The 21,282-nt window shown below is 55.3% G+C and overlaps 7 protein-coding genes across 7 annotated transcripts; 5 read left to right on the forward strand and 2 right to left on the reverse strand.

Moving 5' to 3' along the window:
• Positions 1-4,714: 4,714 nt before the first annotated feature.
• WHR41_07010 (uncharacterized protein) lies at positions 4,715-7,346 on the reverse strand. The gene is made up of 6 exons (XM_069375615.1): positions 7,186-7,346; positions 7,036-7,124; positions 6,587-6,981; positions 6,004-6,525; positions 5,550-5,943; positions 4,715-5,500 (listed from the first exon to the last, which is right to left on the reverse strand). The coding sequence occupies exons 1-6, from the start codon at positions 7,303-7,305 to the stop codon at positions 4,795-4,797; spliced, it is 2,226 nt and encodes a 741-aa protein (XP_069227658.1). The 5' UTR covers positions 7,306-7,346; the 3' UTR covers positions 4,715-4,794.
• A 511-nt stretch (positions 7,347-7,857) lies between these two features.
• WHR41_07011 (uncharacterized protein) lies at positions 7,858-8,775 on the forward strand (the record flags this gene model as incomplete). Its single annotated transcript, XM_069375616.1, has 1 exon — positions 7,858-8,775. The coding sequence occupies one exon, from the start codon at positions 7,858-7,860 to the stop codon at positions 8,773-8,775; it is 918 nt and encodes a 305-aa protein (XP_069227659.1).
• Positions 8,776-10,328: 1,553 nt separating this feature from the next.
• On the forward strand, positions 10,329-12,188 carry WHR41_07012 (uncharacterized protein; the record flags this gene model as incomplete). The annotated part of the gene is made up of 1 exon (XM_069375617.1): positions 10,329-12,188. One exon carries the CDS (start codon positions 10,329-10,331, stop codon positions 12,186-12,188), a length of 1,860 nt encoding a protein of 619 aa, XP_069227660.1.
• Positions 12,189-13,734: 1,546 nt separating this feature from the next.
• WHR41_07013 (uncharacterized protein) lies at positions 13,735-14,643 on the forward strand (the record flags this gene model as incomplete). Its single annotated transcript, XM_069375618.1, has 1 exon — positions 13,735-14,643. The coding sequence occupies one exon, from the start codon at positions 13,735-13,737 to the stop codon at positions 14,641-14,643; it is 909 nt and encodes a 302-aa protein (XP_069227661.1).
• Positions 14,644-15,876: 1,233 nt separating this feature from the next.
• On the forward strand, positions 15,877-18,066 carry WHR41_07014 (uncharacterized protein). The gene is made up of 2 exons (XM_069375619.1): positions 15,877-16,306; positions 16,374-18,066. The coding sequence occupies exons 1-2, from the start codon at positions 16,291-16,293 to the stop codon at positions 17,522-17,524; spliced, it is 1,167 nt and encodes a 388-aa protein (XP_069227662.1). The 5' UTR covers positions 15,877-16,290; the 3' UTR covers positions 17,525-18,066.
• Positions 18,067-18,227: 161 nt separating this feature from the next.
• Positions 18,228-20,271, forward strand: WHR41_07015 (uncharacterized protein). The gene is made up of 2 exons (XM_069375620.1): positions 18,228-18,419; positions 18,486-20,271. The coding sequence occupies exons 1-2, from the start codon at positions 18,332-18,334 to the stop codon at positions 20,216-20,218; spliced, it is 1,821 nt and encodes a 606-aa protein (XP_069227663.1). The 5' UTR covers positions 18,228-18,331; the 3' UTR covers positions 20,219-20,271.
• A 169-nt stretch (positions 20,272-20,440) lies between these two features.
• On the reverse strand, positions 20,441-21,235 carry alg14 (UDP-N-acetylglucosamine transferase subunit ALG14; the record flags this gene model as incomplete). Its single annotated transcript, XM_069375621.1, has 1 exon — positions 20,441-21,235. One exon carries the CDS (start codon positions 21,233-21,235, stop codon positions 20,441-20,443), a length of 795 nt encoding a protein of 264 aa, XP_069227664.1.
• Positions 21,236-21,282: the final 47 nt, after the last annotated feature.

The raw sequence follows: 21,282 nt of genomic DNA on the forward strand, positions 1-21,282 counted from the left end.
CCGAGTGTGTTCACAAAGAGGAACGCCACTTGAATGGTGTGGGCAGCTACGCCATATATCAAAATACCTAAACAACAACAGTCTTGAAGGAACCGTGCTTAACACGGGACCGGGCGTAGAAAAAAGGTCCGAGGCGGGTTGGCTCCATCCTCCTGCACGGAAAGCCTTGTCGAGATGGACCGAGTACGCCAGATGCGCTTCGGCATCTGGACTAGCAAGTGCTTAGCACGCGAGATGAGGCGGTGGCTCGGGCCAAATGCGAGAGACCCTGCCACGGGCCACGGTGCCTGGTCGCATCCGAATGTGCCTGCGCAGGCTAGCGCCCATTGGTATGTGGCTCGGCGTGGTATTGGATCCGTCGCCAATCTCAGGGCCTGTCAGATGCCCTACATACGTACGTTAGGCAGAGACCAGGCCACCGGGATACTCGGGCCCAACCCTAGACCCGGAGCTTGCAAGCAGACGTTGCAACTCGTGAGAGTGGATACGCTTCGGCTGAGGCTCGAGTCTAGGCCGTAAAACGTAGTAATCAAACTGGCGGAAACTTCTACCGACACGCGAACGCGAAACCTTTCGTTCGTTGTATTAGCAAGCAGTTTACCAGCAAGACGATTGCTGGCTTGTTGCGTGATTGCCAAAAAGACTCATGCCTGTCGTGACGCAGCCCAGCGATCTCGCGATGCTCGTCTGCAAGCCGGCTTTGCTTTTCCAAACGTCCCGTGTGACGACGCTTCGCTTGCTGGCGGCGGTTGCCGGGCACGTCCCGTTGCCTCGATTTTGAGCCGCGCCTTGTTTGGAAAGACTACCGCCACAGATCGCAGTGGACTGACAAAAGTGGCTTGACGGTCGAGATCGCAAAACGCATTCATCACTCATGAACCGTATCGTGAAGCCTGGACTCGATGACCTCTTCAAGTCTCAGAATCTCCATGTGCGCTGTCATCGACCTCTCGGCAAGCGTCAGAGCCAACTCTATCGCGAATATGCAGCTCGCTGTCTCCTGATAGGCGTGGGACGGCGACGGAACGCTGGGACTCAAGCACCCGAAGCCTTGGCGTTCCCGGCCTCGCAGCCCTGCTGGCTCCGCGTTTCAGGAGCCCCAGTCACTCTCTCCCGTCGGCACCGGAAGGGATTCGCTTCCGTGCTGATTATTATCAGATATCTCAATCAAATCTCCGCGCCCGAGGATCTCCTTTTGGGCGCAGCCTGCTAGGCTGGTAGCCGCCGTAATTTGCTGGCTTCCAGCCGTGGCACGATTAATAATCTGTTTTTGCAATCCGGTCGCGGACCCCTCCCATCCCGTTTCAAGCCTGTTCCGTTCGACGTCAACTCTCGGTGATGAGAAAGCGTACTCTATTGCGACCGAACTGCTGTAGCGCTGGCTGTTGGTGTCGTCGCTGCCCACCCTCACCGTGACCTACGCGCGAATGTCTCGGAACACTAACATACGGCCGCAAACAATGACGCCGAAGGGCGTTCATTGTCCCGCTGACTTGTTCTAAGGCACGGTCCGTCTGCCTTGGAAGCAGAGGGAATCGGTGTTAGGGCTATCCCCAATATCTGGGTCCGCATCAAGGTGCAGCGTCAACTTGATGTCCGCGATCTTCATGGCCTTCACGTGCGAGCGCATACGTACCGTACCATTGACGGTGTAGTAAGCATTCTGACTCGGACCTATGCCTTTAGCCTTCTTCAAATTGTCATACCTTCCTTTGTGGCTTAGGCCAATACGTCCTCGGGGCTATTGGCCCAAGCCACAGAGACTAACAATAGTTTCCTAGAGAAATCAAAACCAAGAGACGCCTCATTGCTTTGTTGCTTTTGCAGGACCCTTCTTGACGATAGTACCATTCTTGACAATCTCACAGGAATGGTGCTGCGTTGTGACGGCGCAAAGTAGATTTTTGACTTGAGAATTCTGTTGGCAGATGCGAAATGTGCCTGCCGCTTGACAGTATCCTTTCGGAGAGCGCTGTTGACCACATCATCCGAGTGCAAAGGGCTCATGTGAAGACCTATATTATACAATTTCGACGGCTCATACAGCAACCATGGTCTCCTGACACTGACACTGTAAGTTCAAGACCAACCACCTCCTTTGAGATCCCATGTGACAGGCCCGATATGTCGTTAATCAATTCAAGTTTTGGCTCAAAAATGAGAACTCACAAGACAATCTCTGGATTCTACCTACTGAGGATTCCAATCTTCGGTTCTCGATTTGCTTTGAATTCATCAGACTTTTGCTCAGAAAAACAATGTTTATAATCTAGACTAAATAATGCCCACCATTGAGCTACGAGAACTACGAGATAGATAGATCAGTCTTTGTCAAACTCACTGAACAGCCTCGCAGAGCTGAACACCTATTGGCGAAACCCGGGGTGTGGATTAATAGTGTCTGTGAACAAGCCGGGCGGGCCTCCTGGGCCACCGGGGTTCTGCCTTCTCATGAGGGACTTGCCCTGCTGGTCTGCGCTCCGGACTTGCTAGTGGTGGCCTTGGTGAGCTTGACTGCGACCTAGACTTTCCGCCAGATAACAATCGAGCTGAAGGTGGGCTGGAGTAAAACATGTGGTTTCGGTTTCGGTTTGAGCAAGCCTTTTATACGTGGACAAGACCATGAAATCGTTTCTGGATTACCTCGAAATATGCTCATTCGAGCGAACTGCCAGTCTTTCAGAAACACGGTTGAACGAGACAGGTGACTGAGGCTCTGCATACTTCGCGTCAGATTGAGGTCAGGATCAGATTTCTGCCCCAAGATGGTAATTTCGGCTTGGCATATGAACAAACACCGAATCTGAAATATGTGTATACTTATTAGACGGAATCAGATTCAGATCAGGTTTAAAAATTACCATATTAGGGAATCTGACGAGCTACCCACGATCTGAGAAAAATCGGCCAGATTACGACCTGGAAAAATCTCAGATGACCACAAACCGGACCTGAATTTGATTTCGAAGTATGCAGAGCCTGAGCCTTCCTGCTGATGTACGACGCTCAAAAGTCACTCGGTCTATGTGCGCATTAGAAAGTTCCATCAAAAGTGCGGAAAAGATTTGCGGCGTAGGCGGAGGCAATGCATTGTTGAAAGCAGTTCGGGGAGGGCTGGCAAATGATGAAGCAAGTGATCCATGAATAAGCATGGCGGGTTTCGCATGTTATTTGAAGCTACATCGTTTTGTCGAGCAATCGTTGAGTGAAAACACGAGAATACAGAGAAGCATGTAGAGATGATTTGTCACTGTCGCCGCTCTCATTGGTGGCAAAAGCTTCGGATACAAATGAGATTCCAGATGCAGTATCTTAGAAACGTGACCGCAGCTACTAGAAAACGGTAGAAAGTGACGCTAAAGGGCTCAAACTAGGAAGAGATTCATTACCAACTAACGCTCTGCACCTGCCGCGCATCAGGTACGCAAGCGCCAGCGTTGACCTCGCACAGTCATGGGAACAACAGCTGTGCGGGCTCGACAAAAATGCCACGAGAGATCCTAAGGTCGAGGACAGTCATGCGTCTCCCAGTCCAAAATAGAGGCAGGACTCACGAAAAGTAGAATTGGCCAGCAAGTTACTTGGCAAAATTCCGAAACCAACGAGCTCGCGACGCTTTAGCGCTTGACAACTGCGTGCCTGAGATGGGTCCTCCATATAGTTTGTGGTATTGAGCAAAGCTACGATTGACCTGATTGACCTGCTATGCTTGCGGGACAACCATTTCAAGTTTGCGAGTGCCATTTTCCGGACAATCTTGCTAAAATTGATGGCAAGCATCACAGATGCGCTTCGGTCGAAGACCTGTGGCCTTTGGTCCAATGCCGACTTCAATCCACGTCGCTGCACCGCAAGTCACTCCCCGTCCAGAAAAATGCACATTGACGCGAGCATCAATGACAAGCTCTCGTACTGCTCAAAAGATCCGGTAAGTGCATGAGATCAGTTTAAACAGCAGACCGGCTGACGTCTGCCAAGAAAATTTTGTCTTGACCTCTGGTCAAACTTGCCAATGTCCGCCACCCAGCACCTCGCTGCGGTCAAAATTCCAGGATGCTGTCCAAGCGAGGCACCAGCCATGACATACAATTGGCCTCATTTCGTAGCGCAAAATTGAGGCGCTTCTGGGATGCTGCAATAGGCCTGGAATGCAAGCAAAGCAGAGACTGAGCTTCCTATCAAGTTGCGTGAGCTGTGTTGATCGCGTGACGCTCCATTGGTTGTCTAACGCTCGACCCACACATGGAGAAGAGGGTGTCAATCGCCTGCGAGCATTTTAGATTTCAGAATCTTGTCTTGTGTGTTGATCGTGACGCCTTAGCACTCTTGCCAGCCTTTGAAGTAAGGTAGCCCGTGCATATCACGAACCTCAAAGCTTTCACCACCGCGATGAATCCTAGGAAGTAAAAATCAGCTAGCGATCTGAAGGGTCCAGAAGACACCCACAAGTTGTTGGAATTGTCGACGTCTTGGTTTTATCGCTATCTGGAGTCTTGCATACATAACAAGTATGACATAAATACAGAAACTGTTATTATCTCAATTCGATACTGCAGTAGCCGTCTCGGGCCCCATCGGCACGGATTGATGGTCGGAGGAATGCTGTCAGACTTGCGATGGGTATCATGTGCTTGTGTAACGATCATGACGAAAGTCGTAGTGACATCGTCCGACTTGATTGATGTACTGGGCAAGCACAAAATTATTCAGTGCCTAGGCCGCAGATTGATGGAATTCATTTCTCCTACCACCACAGTCGAGTTTATAGAAGGTCTAGACTTGGCTGTTCGATGATTACATGAAATCTTGGAATATACTTTCAGAAGCGTTAAAACCAAACAGGATATCGTCCATCCCAAAAGCGCCGAAATCGCCAAAGTACTCTGAGCCCGGCTCAAAGTTGTACGCGCCGCTGCCATCGTCGAGTGTGGCAGCACTGCTGGGGTGAAGCATGCCTTGCGGGTCGTATGTCATGGTAGGTGCGCCCGTGGGATGTTGAGGGGTGTGCGCCGTATGAGTTGCCTCGGTCATGCCCGCTGAAGGTTTGCGCAAAGCCACAGCTGGGCTGGCGCGGCCGTTCGTGGACACGGCGGTTGTCGTCGTGCCGCTGCTCATTGGCTCGTCGACGTTGACATTCATCGCCTTCATCAACGCTTCGATGACAACGCTGGCTTTGCGCACTGCGGGGTTGGTCTTTGAGTTGAGATCAAGGACAGTCAAGCAGGCTGCGAGCGACTGGTGGGCGGTTGATCCTGGTCGGCTTGCACTGGCGAGGCGCACATGTATTGTTGCAGCAACATATGTCGCGTACGATAGCAGGTAAGGCGCTTGACGGACGCTGAAGGAAGTGTCGTACAGTTTCAATAGTTGCACGATGTTGGCAGCTTCGGCAGTGCATACTTCGATGCAGGCATGTGTTGTAGGCGACGCTCTAACGCTTGGGTCGCTGTCGAGCACGAATGGTCGATGTAATAAGATGCGCAGGACATGCCATATAGCTCTATTGGAGGGTCAGCGTGAATCTTACGGAGCTAGACGGGTCCTTATACCTTAACGAGAGCACGTGCGGCGGAGGCACAGGTATGTCTGGTCCACCCGCTAAAGCATTCGCCAGATGTGCGGGTAGGTTCTCCCGCCATTCGATCAACGACTTATCAAGGTTCTCCAGGTCTTTCGTGCGATCACTGAAAGGGCGTGGATTCCGCGTTTGTCCGTACATCGCGTTCACGACCTGATTCAGAATGATGCTTAGTTTGCACATCTCGGTAAACGTCGATACGTTGTAGCATGGCGATCCAGTGTGTTCAGCCGACGTGGCGTATGCGAACGGCTGCCAGTGCTCGAGCTCTTCGAATTCGTCGAGAAACTTGATGGGAACGTTGCAGTCAGCTTCTTGGAGGACAGCGTTGCGGCCCTGATACAATGACTGAATTTTATCGATGACTGGAAGAGGTGGTCAGCGAAACAAGTTCCAGGCCAGACGCAGAAGCCTTCTGAACGTACCGAAGGCGGCCCAGAAGACACGACGTCGAATCTCAATATCTTCATCTGAGAGATGCCGGAGATTACTACGAGAGGTCACATCGACATGCAATCCAAGATCGATGATCATACTCCTCGCATTGCCAACGTATAGCCATGCTGCGCTTGGCTCATCACCGAGAGCGAAAAGAGAATTACACATCAGCAGTAGCGCTTGTATGGTGGTGATGTTACTGTAGTCGAGTGCTCTACCCAGCAGATCGCGAACACGGTCTCGAAACTTCCAGCCAGCGGTACGGACGTCCGTAGCCACCTTGCGGAGCTCGAGACGTGGGCTGAACTTCGCGGCTCCGAAATAGATTGCATTCAGAAGAATGCGAGAGAAGTAGGGGCCACCGCAAGCCATGTCACGCATGAATGCTGGCCGATATGTGACAAGGAAGGCGTGATGCTGTCGATTCCAATGCAAGTCCAGCAGATGCCATGCAAGTTCGGGGTCAACGCCGTCGAAGTCCAGGTTGGCATTCAGCTTTTCCATTTGTCCTGGAGTAGATGGTCAGTAAGGTGCCTCGACGCACATCGAATATCACAGCTTCAGACATACGCTGACGAGCTGCCGCTGCGAAGAGCAGGTTGGGCATGAGCGCCTCTCGTTCTGCAGTGAACCATTGCTGAGGTCGTCTTTCGTGTACAGCACCGTCATGGCTAGCGCTCGTAGGTCCGTGATAGGTAGACGGGCCACAGGGTGTTGGAGGATTGGCTGGGGGCGATTGGGCTCCATGGGAGACGGTCATGTATCGCCCAGGCATGACATCTGAACGCACAGTGCTCGACGGCGTCGCGGTGGCCGTGTCGTCATATTCACGAGCAGTTGCGGCTTCCTTATCTTGCCTCGGAGTTCGAGAGATGGCTTCCTCGGTCTCGGATGAGCCAGCAGCTGGCGGTCCTTTCAGCTGGCGAAGCTCTTCTTGTAATCGTTCGATATGCGCATGCGTTGGCCTGAGAATGTCAGCTGTGACTGATAAGCAAGCTGTTCGGCGACGCAAGTCGCACCTTTGTCGTTTAGCCAGCTCCTGATAACTACACTGCTTGTTGTATGTAGCGCAGTATCGGCACTGTGGCTTCTCGCCCGTACATCTGATCTACACTCGTCGTTAACGCATCTGTCGTAGAGCGGAAAACGAGTGTCCGTCCAAAACTTACCTTGCGCCTTCTGCAGTTGACACACGCCTTCGACACTCGCGGGCCTCTTTTCACGCCGGTCTGGCGAGGCGACGTCTCTGTGCTTTCATCGTGCCCCACATCCATCGTGCTCGTCACCATGCGACGGCGAGGTATCGAATGTGGATGTGGACGGAATCTGATGAGCCGCGTGGCAGCTTTCCAGGAGAGAGGTGTAAAGCGCGCGCGCGAAAGGCGACGCTCTCATTGGGCGCGATACGAAAGGGTGGGGCCGGAATTGCTGAGAGGCCGCCGCCCAAATTTGGAGCGGCGCTGAGAAGCTGGAGCCGCGAAGGCTTTCCGTCTCCGAAGATTCCCGTCCAGTCTCTTGTCTCGGAACTAGTTGAGCCGCATATCAATTCACATGCATCAAGCCGTGTAATTGAGGGAGATTGTCCGAACGATGAGTGATAGATGGCAGCATGTGAGAAGCAAGCCGTGGCTTGCCGTCCCGATTCACACCGACTTATCTGATATCACACCATATCAACATGGTCCGGATGACCGGTGGTGACTCGACTGCGAGCGGATGGACTCAGATGATCAGGATATATTTACTGTAGGCGTACCCAAAAACCATGTTCTCAGTCCACCGTCGACCATCTGTAGCCTTCTGCCTCACCGGGTTTGCATGTCCCCCCATTACGACCTACCATGCACGTGCAGAACTCCGTGTACAGCGATCGCCTGGTGAAGAGGTCGCTCTTTGACGAGACTTTGATCAATAACGCGATTGCGCCGATCGTTGGACTCGTTTCGGGAGCCCTCGCTGGTGGCATCGAAGCCAGCGTGACGTACCCTCTCGAGCTGGCCAAAACTCAAGCCCAGCTTCGATTCAATCGTCGATGGAGACACCTTGACACAGCAAGCTTCCTGCGGCGAACAGTAGCTGCTGACGGTGTCTCATCGCTGTACACAGGCGTTGGAAGCGCTGTCTCCGGAGCCGCACTGAAAGTAGGACTGCGGTACCTCGTATTCGATGGAGCCGTCCATGCCTTCAAGAATGGCAATCTTCACTCGACCAACATCGACTATGCGGCTGCGGGGGTCATCGCAGGCACTGCCGAGAGCGTGCTGGTCGCAACGCCGAGCGAGAGAATCAAGACGGCAATGATCGATGACTCGAATGGCGCCAGACGGTTCAGATCTTCCGCAGATGCGGCCCGCCAAATATGTTACGCCGAGGGACTCTCTGGTCTTTACCGTGGCCTTGTCAGCACCACCTGCAAGTACGCAGGTACGGGAGCTGTGAAGATGGGCTCTTACCACTTCCTCGCCGAGCAGCACAAGAGCATCTTCGGCCACTCCTCAAGATCCGTGCAAGACACATTCGTACTGGGTGCCGGAGCGGGGATAGTGACGGTGTGCGTGACGCAACCATTGGATGTGGTCAAGACCAGAAGGCAGAGCTCGAGGAGCGAGACACTGTTGTTGGCGGCACGTAATGTTCTACACACTCAGGGCGTAGCAGGATTCTGGAGTGGATCAATGTTTCGACTAGGAAGAATGTCGGTGTCCTCAGGGATTGTGATGAGCGTTCATGAGAAAGTGGTTGACCTGTTGAAATTTTGAGCATGAGATCGAAAGCCTTTTAAGTAAGTCAATAATAATGATAGCTAGAGGATAGACGTAAAATAGAACATGCCATGAGCGGAAGACATGCAGCTGTGTTTTGTTTATAGGTCCTTTCAAACGTGCCTTCGGCTGCAGCAGGGCCAGCAACGGCGATTTCGGCTCGAGCAACCTGGGGCGAATCCGACTTCGCAATCCGGCACACGAACGAGTGACAACCACCTTAGACGAGAGGACAATGGCTAACGTGAGCCTAATTAATACTTTAAGCGCCGCACGAAGCATCTAGTTGCAACAGCCAAGTCTCGCTACACCTTTTTGAGGTCTAGTGACGTGCGGCGGTGGATGATGCAGCAAGAACTGCAAGAACTGCAGGGGTATGATCCTTCTGGGCGCCTATTAGCAGGTCCTTTCCAGACCGTGACCAGTGGCCGCCGTGGTCTCAACATTCAAATATGCTCTTCTCCCCTCTGCTGGTTGCAGGAGTCCTTGCCACTGTTTGGTCGAATGCGTTGACCTTAATATTCCTTTTCTCTTTGGTTTCAAGGCTTCGTTATGGGACAGGTCAAGTTTTATGCTATTTTTGTCAACGCTGGACTTCTCATTTGCTCATCCATAGGCGTATCAGCAGCGTTTCCAAGTAAGTGAAGCATTCTTGATCTCGTAAACGATTTCCATGGCTGACAAAAACTACGTGTAAAGAGCGCGATTATGCAGCCAAAAGTGGTCTTAATATCCACTCAAGCGCTTCTCCTGGGTCACTCGAGACTGCAACCACCTCTCTGTCATTTGGCGATCTCATCATGAGGGGAGTCAACGATGTCGTAGCGAGCGATACAACAAGATTGCCCTCTTCTAAGCCTATTTTCAAAAGTAATCTCTCAACGACCACATCCGTCAACCCATTCTATCAGTACACCACCTTGACAGACGGTCAAATGATGGTTGAGACATCCAAAACTCTTCGACCTACTGGACCAATTAGTTGGGCAAGCCCCATGCCCGAGGTTGAGAAATGCTGGTCGGACATTGTCACCTGGCGTGACTCAAGCATCAAATGGTGGAACAAGTACATCGCGAGCTCACAATTCTCCGGATACCCCATGACTACGCAGACCACTATCTGGCATATTACGGAGACTTCATGGGAGTCGACTATCTATCCTTCGAGCGTTAGCCCTTACACGCTCTGCGATGGGACACCTCGAGTAGACGCCCGACCAGAGACACGCACAATGACATACAACAGCACTAAAATCAAATACCAAACGTTACCAGCTGAATTTGCTTTTACTCAAAGGCAGCCTTGCATACCTGATCCCAAGACCTGCCGGATGTGGTACTACGACTCTAATATCAATGTGACGAACGAAGACGAACTTCTCCAACAATGTGGGAGGCCGACTGGACTTTATGAGCCCTGTCTGGTAGGCGGTGGTCCCGTCAAACTAATCTACTGGCCTGAGGAAAGCGAACCAGAGAAATTCTGCCCAAATAACGCAACGATCTCCTTCCAGCATCCAATCCATCTGCGCAATACATCGGCACCGACTATGCCGGCAACCGTGACGGCTCTTGGTACTACATTCACGAGCGGCTCCGTTTATCTGTCTTTCCACACGCTCTACGCATCCTACGATGGCTTTTACGATCGCGTGGGCCCCACCTTCAAGGACACCATTATTCCAGTCCCTTCAAGCGCCATGTCCACTCATTGTGGCGGCTTCACCGAAGCACACGGACCCGGTACGCCGCTCAATTACGCAGACCTTAACTGGCCTGTCCCTGCCAGTGCGTACAACTGTCAAGCGCGTTGCGACCAGAGATTCGTCCCGCTTTCCAATCGCTCCGAAACTCCTCCACAATGCAAAACCATCTGGAGTGATGTCAACCCGAATATTGCGATCCCAACTATGGTCAAGGACCTGGTGCCAGAGTGGTCTAGCTGCTCCATGGAAGGCTTCCGCATCCCAAACTTTTGGTTTGATCCGCCTATCATGCTCACGAGGCAAGACTCCATTGCTCTGCCGACTACGCCTCATGCGGCGCCGACTCAAGAGCCTCCTGCACCGAGCTCCGGACTTTCAAGCTCGATACCTGTGGAGACAGGCTCTCCCAAGATCCCTGAAACAGAAGTTGGAGCGCATGACAATACGGCACTGCCCTCGAAACCGCGGCCTCAAGGTCAACGCCCGCCCGCGACGGCTGCAAATTCCAGAAACCATAATAGCCAGCAGAGCATTCCGGTCAGTTCGTCACCACCTGATGCCGGCGAATCAAAGTTTCCGCCAAATTCAGACAGCGGCATTGTTGCGACACTTGAACCCGACACAGGAAACGTCCCCGAAACATCAGCAGTCGAGAATCACAGCGATGGCGGGGATCCATCGACGACAAGCACCTTCACAAGAAGCTTCCAGTATCAACCTGAGACGTCACCTCTGGACGCTTTATCGGTATTGGAGAGTGCTCTGGCGAGTTTGTCTACAAAAAGCCCTGGCGTTCCGACACATGCATCGAAAGTCGGTGACACGGGAGAGATTCCTAATGCGGCAGAGCCTACAGAAAATCCTTCACTGGGGACAGCCTCTTCTGAGTCCCCTCAAAGCGAACGAAGTCCAGGCTATCCAATGCCTAGCCCTATTGCGGAGCCTACGCATGGAGGCATTGCGGATTCGAGTGCTATTCATACGACATCCCCGGCAAGCAGCAATCTGGGACCGAAGCCCAGTGATACCGCAGACGGAGTCACGAGTGGCAAATATGACCCGGACATGCCAACGGGAGAAGCAGCAATGCCTTCTGTTATCATGGCACCTGGCCCAGGCATCTCAACTCTCCCAGCGCCGGGAATAACCGTCGCTGTCTCCCATGTCGCGGAGTCTCCTGGGGTAGTAGTCATCGACGGCCAAACCCTTGCACCAGAAGAGCCGTTGGCAACAGTAAGCAGCTACGTCATTAGCGTGTCGTCTACAAAACTCGTGGTTTTGTCTTCCGGCGGAGTGGAAATTCACTCACAAGTGGACGGAACTCGTACACGCGGTGAGATGACTCTAGCAGCAGGCTCGCTGACCGTCACGGCGAATGCAATCGACGGACCTTCTAGGGCAATCAGTGTAGGGGGAACTACCTTGACGAAGGAAGGCGATAGTGTTGTGCTTGATGGTGGAGAGACCGTCAAGCTTACGTCGTCCTGCGTTGCCTTCGTTGGCTCTAATACAACAGCCCTGCTCAGCACGGTGACCAGGAGCGATAGTGTATCTACCACCAAATCGTCGGCTTTACCCCCGGTGATCGAGTGGCCAGTGGAAAGCTCTGCAACTCAGAGCCAACCAGCTGAAAGTGATGTCGGCAAGCTCGCATTTTGCCCTGCCTGGATGGCAATTGCGCTTTTGTTGTCAGTCATGCTCTGATGTTGATACGATTAGGCGAGGTACATAGTGCTACGAACGGGCTTCGAGTAAAAAGCCTGAGCTTGCGATGGTTGCATTACTCAAGCCTGTGTCACCCCTATACAACATCATCGTCTATGAGATTCACATTAGCGAGTGCAGGCGAAGTCATAAGAGGCCTCGAGAAGCTCGCTTATCTCCATGCGCCGCACGCGTGCATCGAGAGTAGAAGGAATGACACGCGATGATCGTCTTGGCCCAGAGCCACCACAGCGGCGCTTGTGGGTATACTACTGTCTGATCGACGTTGGCGACATGTGGCCGCACAGTTCAAACGTTCGACGGGGCAGGTGCGACGGGGCAGGTGCGACGGGGCAGGTGCGACGGGGGATCTGAGCCAAGCCTTCCATCGCAAATCGAAGAAGGTACATGGTAACCTCACCTCCTCGTGTCTCTTGTTGTATCTCTGTACACTGCACTAATGTGCGAAATTTGCGAGCCGCGCAAGCTCTCGGTGTAACTGCGCAGTCGAGAACATCTCCAGCACGGCTGAAGCATGCCGCTTCATCCACCACACCATGCGTGGCCAGCGAACCAGCGCTGGCAGGCCTAAGTGGATGTGTCACTGCAGCTCCTCCGCGGCACATGCGACGAGCCATCGACCTCTCGATGACCAGCTCGATGGTCGAACGCCAGCCGTACGGATGGGTACCTGCAGCACACCATTTCCTGTTCCTGGCTTCCCCCGCCAATCGGGACGGCAGAAGTCATGGTCGGTCTGGATCGTGGCTTGAGAAAGTTCGGCGTGGGCACTTGGCTGAGTTCGGCTTACGGCGACACGGTGAGTCCCGCTGCCACGGTTCTCTCTGCTCGCAGTCTCGGACCTTGGAGACGAGGGCAAGCGGAGTGCGCGGGCTTTCGCAGGGGCGCTGGCCGCATGGTTGCTCGGTAATCATGGCCTTCCAAAGATGCGAGCCGCGAGGACTAAGAGCACGACCGGGTATGATTCTGTGGAAAAAACTCGTATTGTACCAGACTCGCCTCGCATGTGGCTTGCAAGGATTTGATCTTCGGCAACCTTGTTCCTGGGACTCCGACAGCACTGATTGGCTTCACGGGCCTAGCGGGCTGCAAAATCAGGGGTGGAGCAAGTCGAAAAGGCACGCCTGAGCTTTCCACAGCCTCAAGCAAGGTCCGCCAGCGGATCCCCGGGTTGAGACATCGCTGGCACCACTGGCGGCGCAGCCGTTGTCCGCCTCCGCAGGTGCGTGAGTGCGTATCTGGAAGACCTGAATCGTGGCGTCCACCTACAAGAGGCCGTTGGGCCCGCGCACATTCCTCACCTTCCCTTCCCTCTGGTAACAGCCTGCAGGTCTTGAGGATCGCTCGTCACTCTTTTCGTCCTACACACTCTTTCACTGACAATCATTTGCCGTCGCTCTTTACGCACGATTGTATCGAACAAGTCGCAAGCCGACTTACCACCCTCATTTTCATAGACGAAAAAGACGATTAGCAGTCGCCACTGTCGCACCAATACCACAGCATTGCAACCAAATCAGTCAACATGCACGCCAAGATCATCACTTTCGCCGCCGGCGCGCTCTTCGCGCTCAGCAGCGCCGTCCCCATGAACAACGAGAAGCGCGATCTTGTTTGGGTCACCGAGATCGAAACTGCCATTGAGACTGTCGCTGTCACGACCACTGTCTGGGTTGACCCGACTCCCACCGCCGATGTCCAGAAGCAGGAGAAGCCTGCTCACTACGGTCATGGCCACAAGCACCAAAAGCAGGAGCAGGACATTCAGTCCACCACTGAAGCCCAGCCGACTCCCAGCCCTGAGCCCAGCACTCAGGCTCCCGCTCCCACTTCTGAGCCCGCCCCTGCACCCTCTTCTTACGAGGCCCCTCCGGCTCCGTCTTCCCAGGAGGCATACAGCGCACCTCCCGCGCCCTCCAGCTCCGCTGTTGTTGAGCAGCCCAGCTCTGTTGCCGCGCCTGCTGCTCCCGCCACCACTGAGGCTCCGGCCGCTCCTGTCTCGAGCTATGTCGCGCCCGCGCCCAGCTCCAGCTCTGCTCCTGCCCCGGCTTCATACGATTCTGGCTCTTCTTCCGGCAGCTCCTCCAACCCGGCCTCTGGCAAGTCCTTCACCGGCGAGCTGACCTACTTCACACCTGGCATGGGTGCTTGCGGCCACACTTCCAACGAGGGCGAGAAGATGGTCGCCATCAGCCAGACTCTTTTCGACCAGTACACCACCGGCGGCAACCCTAACGCCAATCCTCTGTGCGGCAAGACCGTCTCCATCACGGGTGCCGACGGTCAGAGCCACGAGGCTACCATCTGGGATCGCTGCACTGGCTGCGCCGAGGCTGACCTCGACCTGCCGCAGACGTTCTTCAACGCTGTGACCATGAAGGACGGCAAGCCTGCCGATGGCCGCGCCTACGGCTACGAGTGGTCTATGAACTAGATCGCTCGACAGGCATGAGGAAGGTGTTGACGCCGGTCCAAAGGGCAGCGCAACATCCATCTGACAATTAGCACGCACTGGGTGCTGTGCACGACATTCACGATGGATTGGGATACAGGATTACTTTACAAAAAAAAGAGAACAGCACATACCTAGGATCAGTGCTCTTCAGTCGGTGGACATTCAGCACACCGATCACGGCTGTGTACATGAAGACCGCAGTAGACGTGGCTTCGCGTGCTTACATAGTTTGATGAATTGATTCTGCGTATGCGAAAAGTATTGCTCTTCACTCTTTGCTTCTCGTGTTTCCTCGATCACCAGTAGCTCATCCGTATTTTCATTCACCGCCTACTCTTCATAAGCTTATGATGATACCAAGCACACGGATCTAGCATATGGCGCAATGATGCGATGCTACAGGTAAGACCAGATCACGAGATCGCAGCGGCCAACGGACCAAGGCCAGGCCGAGCACTGCGCCTCGTCCCGTCAGCGGCCGACAGCCTCGTATTTGAGGAGCTAGCCAAAGTCACGTTGCTTCTTCCATCAGCGATAGTCAGACACTGCAGGTCAGAAGGGTTCCCTCCATGTCAAAAAAATCACAGTAATAATTACGAAGATACTAAGCACATACAAAATAGGCCTACAGTGAAACCGTGGGCGGTTGTCGTGGTTGCATCACTCACGTGGTCTGAGCCTCACGAGCAAAATGCCGATTCTGGGCGAGAAAGGCGAAGATCGCTATCTAAAAAGTGGTCCCATCACAGCTCGCCTGGCTGAGTTCAGGCTGGCTGGCGGGCTGTCAGAGTTCTTCCGGGGCGCCGTAGCGCTGCCGAGATTAGCACACCAAGAGCAGTAGGGCCGGGCAGGTGGAGAGTGGTCTGGACCGGCGTGCTGCTTGGTATGGGGGAGGAGTTGCGCGTGATGATGGAATTGTTTGCGTGTACCGCTGCTGCTGCACGCTCTGTGGGAGCAAACAGTTGGCAGACGGCGGTGTTTCGCGGGAACCGGTTTGTTGTGCCTGTCGGTCGCGCGGCGTGTCGCAGAAACGGGGGCCTGGCGGTGGTCCGCGCCTAACAATAATCACACGGCGATGCGCTCGCTCGGCGCAGCGATCAATCGAGGAATGGCAGGCTGCCCGTAGCGGACAAGCGCTGGCTTGGCGGGCGCAGCGTTTCATCGCGCGCCGTTCTTGCCGCGTCCTCACAACGCCCGCCCGCGCCCGCTGCGCTCGCCTGCCGCCGCTCGCTTCTCCTCACGCTCTCGCCGGGCTGACGCTGGCCGCTGCCAAACCGACACGCCGTCCTGCCACACCATCCGCCTGGCCTGGCAGCCTCGTTTCCTTTGTCGCTCTCTATTGTCCGTCACCTCACCCACTCCCACCCGCGCCGCATCCACCACCGCCGTATCTTCACGCCCGCGCTATTCACTACGCCCACCACTCCCGCGCGGTACTGTACCTCTACCCGCTCCCTGCCGCTCGCTCTCTCGCACCTTGGTTCGCGATCGCTCGCCCTGCATATGCTCCGCCCATTGCATTCCAGCCTCCCAATCTAGAATTCTCCCACCCGCGTCGGGCGCGACAATCTCCCAAACTCACCTCGCCGCCTGAGTACTGTTAAGGCGGCTGCCGTCTCCGTCGCCATGTCCAACTCCACGGGTGCGTGCCATCATGCCGCCTCAGGCCGACTCCTTCTCTGCCTCCGCCACTGACATCTCCGCCGCAGTCACGACGTCGAGCATCTCGAGCTCGGCTCAGACCACCCTCGCTCCTTCGTCTTCCGACATCACCTCCTCCATCTTCTCGTCGGTATCTTCTGAGATCATCTCCGACGCCACGACTGACGCCAGCTCACCCGATCCTACCTCGAACCCCGTTTCAACTACCACTGCCCCGTCTGCGGATCCCACAACAGAGCTCTTCACATCGATTGTCACCCAGACACCCACCGATGGAGCTCCTAGCTCCGAGCCGGTCACCGTTGTAGTCACCAGGACAGCCGACTCCGCACCCACATCACAGCCTTCCGTCGAGCCATCAAGCTCCACGTCGGATGCCGCAGCAGCTTCATCCTCGGCCGCATCGCTCGCAGACAATGGCGCAAATGGTGGTCCTACTCAGGGAGGTGGTAGCGGCGGGCTCGGGACCGGTGCAAAGGTCGCCATCGCTGTTGTTGTGCCTGTCGTCGGTATCGCCCTTATCATAATCGCCATCCTGTTCTTCTGGAGGAAGCGCAAGGCGAAGAAGGCTGCCGAAGAACAGCGAAGGAAGGAAGTGGAGGACTACGGCTTCAACCCAAACAACGACCCGACTCTCCCCGCTGTTGGATCAGAGGCAGGCGGCCCCGAGATGACCGAGGACCACAGCTCTGGCTACCGCGGCTGGGGAGCTGCAACTGCATCGAACCGCAAGGCATCTACCACCCTTTCCAACGGTCACACTCAGGGCCAGCTCTCCGATACAGGCAGCAACCCTTTCACCGGCTCCTCCCCCAGCGCTACGAATCCCGATGCTCCCAACATGCGCGACACTATGTCGAGCGACGAGCTGGGCGCGCTAGGCGCAGCGCCTGCCGCCGGTACTGCCGCAGCAGCTGGTACCATGCGCCGCGGACCATCGAACGCCTCTTCCCGCTACTCCAACGGAGCACACTCAGAAGGCTCCGCGCCCGACGACCACATGAACCGCGGCGGCATCGGCCAGGCCTACGATTATGGCTATGGTCAAGCGGGTCCTTACGGCGATGGGTCCTACGGTGGCAGCGGAGCCGCAGCCGACATGCCCATAGTCCGTGACGTGAGCGCTAGGAGAAACACGCGCATCCAGCAGGGTGGCACCTACCAGCAGGGCAACTCTGGCATTGCTCAGAATTTCTAGTTGCCCCTTGGATATTGTTCCAGTTTTTGGGCCCGACGTCAGATTTGGGGGACATCCAGCTCCGACACCAAACATCATTCTTTTTCTGCAGCACACACCGACATGCATATACTTCAAGCGCAGGTGGTCCAACGCCACCGCGACTCTGGATCTACGAATCACGGCCACCACAAAAGGAAGCAGTATTTGCGAAGGCCTCACACGAGAGGTCTGGATTCGGAGGAAGAATAGCACTTCGGAAACGCCACTCGTCCACAAGCGCGAACCATGACAAGAACTGTCAGGAAAAAAGCCATCAGCAGCAAAAATCGTCGCATATTGTTCTGGCGGAAGTTGACCCAATGGGCGCTGGGAAGTGAAAAGGGAAGTCAGATCGCTAACGTCCATCTTTTCTTTTTTGTTTTGGGGTTTTGGGGACTCTTGCGTATACCACTTGTCTATGTCACCTTTCCTTTTCTTGTTTTGCTCCTTTTATTCTCGTGGAAAAGGCGGCGTATTCGATCAGGTAGCCGAGATTGTAATCAATGACTCTACATACTCTATCCCCTTTCCATGCTCTATTCCGTCCGGAAGAAGGATACTGATTTTACCTTTTTTGTTTTGGAAGAGCGGCGCCATACCGTGATGTCGAGATAAGCGCCATGCTTGGAACCCCGCACTACCTACGACCGCCTGCCTAATCGATCCACGTCGATCTTCTATACGACATGTCGCCATAACCCCTCGAGACTGGCTGATTGAATACTTGGGACAAATTGACTGTTTGCCACGTCCCGTCGACTGACCGAACAGCCAGCGAACCTTCCAATGTCTTTCCTCGCTCTCGAAGGCAAGCACGCCCTCGTCACCGGCGCTCGCGGCGGCATCGGCTCAGCAATCGTCAACGAGCTCCTGGGTACGTATCCAGCAACCGGACACAATTTCCAAACATCTCACAGGACCCTGTACTAACTCATCACAGCCGCCGGCTGCAACGTCACCGCCCACGACCTCCAACCCTTCGACACAACCCCACCACCTAACGTCTTCCACGTCCAAGGCGACATCTCAGACGAAGCCTCGATCGCCTCCTGCCTCAAGCAAGCCCAAGCCCACTTCGGCCCGGTCAACATCCTCTGCGCCAACGCAGGCATCACCAACGAGGCAAGCCACCCGAACATCTGGGAGCTGCCCTTGGAGACGTGGGAAAACGTCTACCGCGTCAACGTCCGCGGCACTTTCCTGACGATCAAGCATTTCCTCCTCGCTGCCAGATCCGCGCAGGAAACTCTGGGCCGTGAGCTTGAGAACCTTGCCATCGTCGTCACGGGCAGTGAATGTGGCAAGTTCGGGCAGGCAGGCCACGCAGAGTACGCGTCTGGCAAAGCAGGGCTGCAGTACGGCCTCGTGCGGACGGTGAAGAACGAGATCGTGCGGCTCAATAGTAAAGCGCGTATTAACGCTGTTGCGCCTGGCTGGGTCAACACGGAGCTCATTGGCGACCGGCTGGACGATCCGAAAGAGCTTTACTTTGAGGCGCAGGGAACAGTGCCGCTGAGGAAGATTGCTCAGCCGATGGATGTGGCGAAGGCGGTGGCGTTTTTGGCGAGCCATGAGGCCGCTGGGCATATGTCTGGGGAGTGTTTGAGTGTTGATGGGGGAATGGAGGGGAGGGTTGTTTGGAGGCCGGAGGAGGTGTTGAAGGGCGGTGGTCGTGGGATGGAGATTGTTCAGGCGCCGTCTGCGACGAGTATTCCTCAATCGTTGTCGAAGCCGCAGACTGCGAAGAAGATCAAACTTGCTATCTCCGTTGACTTCGACGCCGTTTCTGGCTGGCTAGGAACTGGCGCGCACCCAGACAACAGCACCTCAGACTACAGCTCCGGCTACTTCTCTGCGCACGTCGGCGTACCACGTCTGCTCAAGCTCTTCGCCCGCTTAGGAATCGCCGACAAACTCACCTGGTGCATCCCCGGCCACTCTCTCGAGACCTTCCCCTCGCAGACGCGTGCCATCGTCGCCTCGGGCGCCGAAATCGCCCTCCATGGCTACGCGCACGAGAGCGCTTCCCAACTAACCGCCGAGCAAGAGCGCGACGTGCTCACCCACTGCATCGCCCTCATCGAATCCCTCACCGGCAAGAAACCCCGCGGCTACCGTGCGCCCCTATACCAGCTCAGCGAGCGCACCATCGCCCTCCTGCAAGAGCACGAGTTCCTCTGGGACTCCTCGCTCTCCCACCACGACAGCAAGCCTTACTACCTCCCTCTCAACCCGGCGCCAATCCAGCCCATAGACTTCTCGCCGCACACTAAAGCGTCCTCCTGGATGCACCCGTCGCCCGACTTCGCCTCCCTGCCAGCTTCCGACCTCGTGGAGATTCCGCTCAACTGGTACGCGGAGGACATGACGCCGCTGCAGTTCTTCCCGCACACGCCCAACTCGGCCGGGTACGTGGACGTGCGAGTCGTGGAGCAGATATGGCGGGACCGATTCGAGTTTTTGAGGGAGGAGGCGAGGGAGGGCGAGGAGGGGCTGGTGTTTGGGCTCGTGCTGCATCCGGATACGAGCGGGATGGCGCATGTGGTGGGCATGGTGGGGAGGTTTTTGGAGTGGTTGAGGGGGTTTGGGGAGGAGGTTGAGTGGTGTAGGTATGAGGAGATTGCGGGGGAGTTTAGGGAGAGATCTAGACGCATGGATGGGGAGGCGAGGTAGCGGTTTGGAAAGTATGTTGATCTGAGAAATTGAGCTTGGCCGGGTGCTCTCAAGTTTTGTGAATTGTCTCATACATTCGTGATGTTTTCCGTGCCATTTACTCGCCAACCGAGCATGGTCGTCCATTTCCACCTCAGAATGACACAGTCACAAGGCTTCCTTGATTTTGTCGGCACAGAGCATCGGCGTGCTGAATGCTTGTCACGTGTCCAGCAATGCACTTCACACCAGCATTCCAACATACTTCGCCTTACCGGTGCCATTCCTCTTAGCATCCAGTTGCGGCCACTGCACCAAACACCTGTCCACAACCCTGCTCAGCATCGTCCCGCTCAAGCTCATCTTCTTCACCCTTGCCCAAGACTCCACATAGATCGTCCTCATCTTCCCCCTCGTAACGCAACCCTTGACGTTGAAGAACCTCAGTGCAATAGACGCGAAAACCAACACAGTAGCCGTCGCAGGGCCATTGACCAGAATCAAATCCGGATAATCCCTCCCCTGCTCCAACTGCTTGACCAACAAGCTCCAGCAAGCCCAGAAAGTCTGCGCACACGACACCGGCGCCGAGTAAACACTCTGGTGGATCTTCCTCGCCCTCGGCACAGTAACCACCTCATAGCTCCCCGGCCCCATATCCGTCGCCCTCTTGACCTTGCCCGCCATAATGCTGTCCTGCCCAAACCCGGACGCCGCGTCCTCGAACTCCTTCGCGCGCTGCGCGCTGATGCTGTCGCCCTCGGACACGACCCAGGTGCGGTGGCTGTAGTCGCGGAGGTTGAGACGGGCGCGCTCGGAGGGCTCGTTGACGGCGCGCGTCAGCATGCTGAGCATCTCGGCCGTGTGGCCGCCGCTGCCGAGCACGATGAGCAGGTGCGTGGGCTCCTTGGGGTTGCGGCGGCCGTGCCGGATGGGCTTCGTGCGGGAGGGGGAGAGGATCCAGCGAGCGCGGAGGAGGAGCGCGGTTGTTGTTAGGAGGGGGAGGGTTAGGAGGAGAAGGGTGAGGATGATGTGCATTGTTGCGGTGGTGAGTAGGTCACTGGCTGAGATGTGGTGTGCCCGTG

The sequence above is a fragment of the Cladosporium halotolerans genome (genome assembly GCF_011745625.1).
Source record: "Cladosporium halotolerans strain TM138-S3 chromosome Unknown Sca25, whole genome shotgun sequence".
Lineage (NCBI taxonomy): Eukaryota > Fungi > Ascomycota > Dothideomycetes > Cladosporiales > Cladosporiaceae > Cladosporium > Cladosporium halotolerans.

Excerpts from the sequence above, each read along its gene's own strand:
- WHR41_07010 (XM_069375615.1), bottom strand. The coding sequence starts at position 7,305 with ATGGTGACGAGCACGATGGATGTGGGGCACGATGAAAGCACAGAGACG. Across the intron at positions 6,982-7,035 it reads GAGCTGGCTAAACGACAAAG|GCCAACGCATGCGCATATCG; the intron begins GTGCGACTTGCG and ends TGACATTCTCAG. Across the intron at positions 5,944-6,003 it reads TGTCTTCTGGGCCGCCTTCG|TCATCGATAAAATTCAGTCA; the intron begins GTACGTTCAGAA and ends CACCTCTTCCAG.
- WHR41_07015 (XM_069375620.1), top strand. The coding sequence starts at position 18,332 with ATGTCTTTCCTCGCTCTCGAAGGCAAGCACGCCCTCGTCACCGGCGCT. Across the intron at positions 18,420-18,485 it reads AATCGTCAACGAGCTCCTGG|CCGCCGGCTGCAACGTCACC; the intron begins GTACGTATCCAG and ends AACTCATCACAG.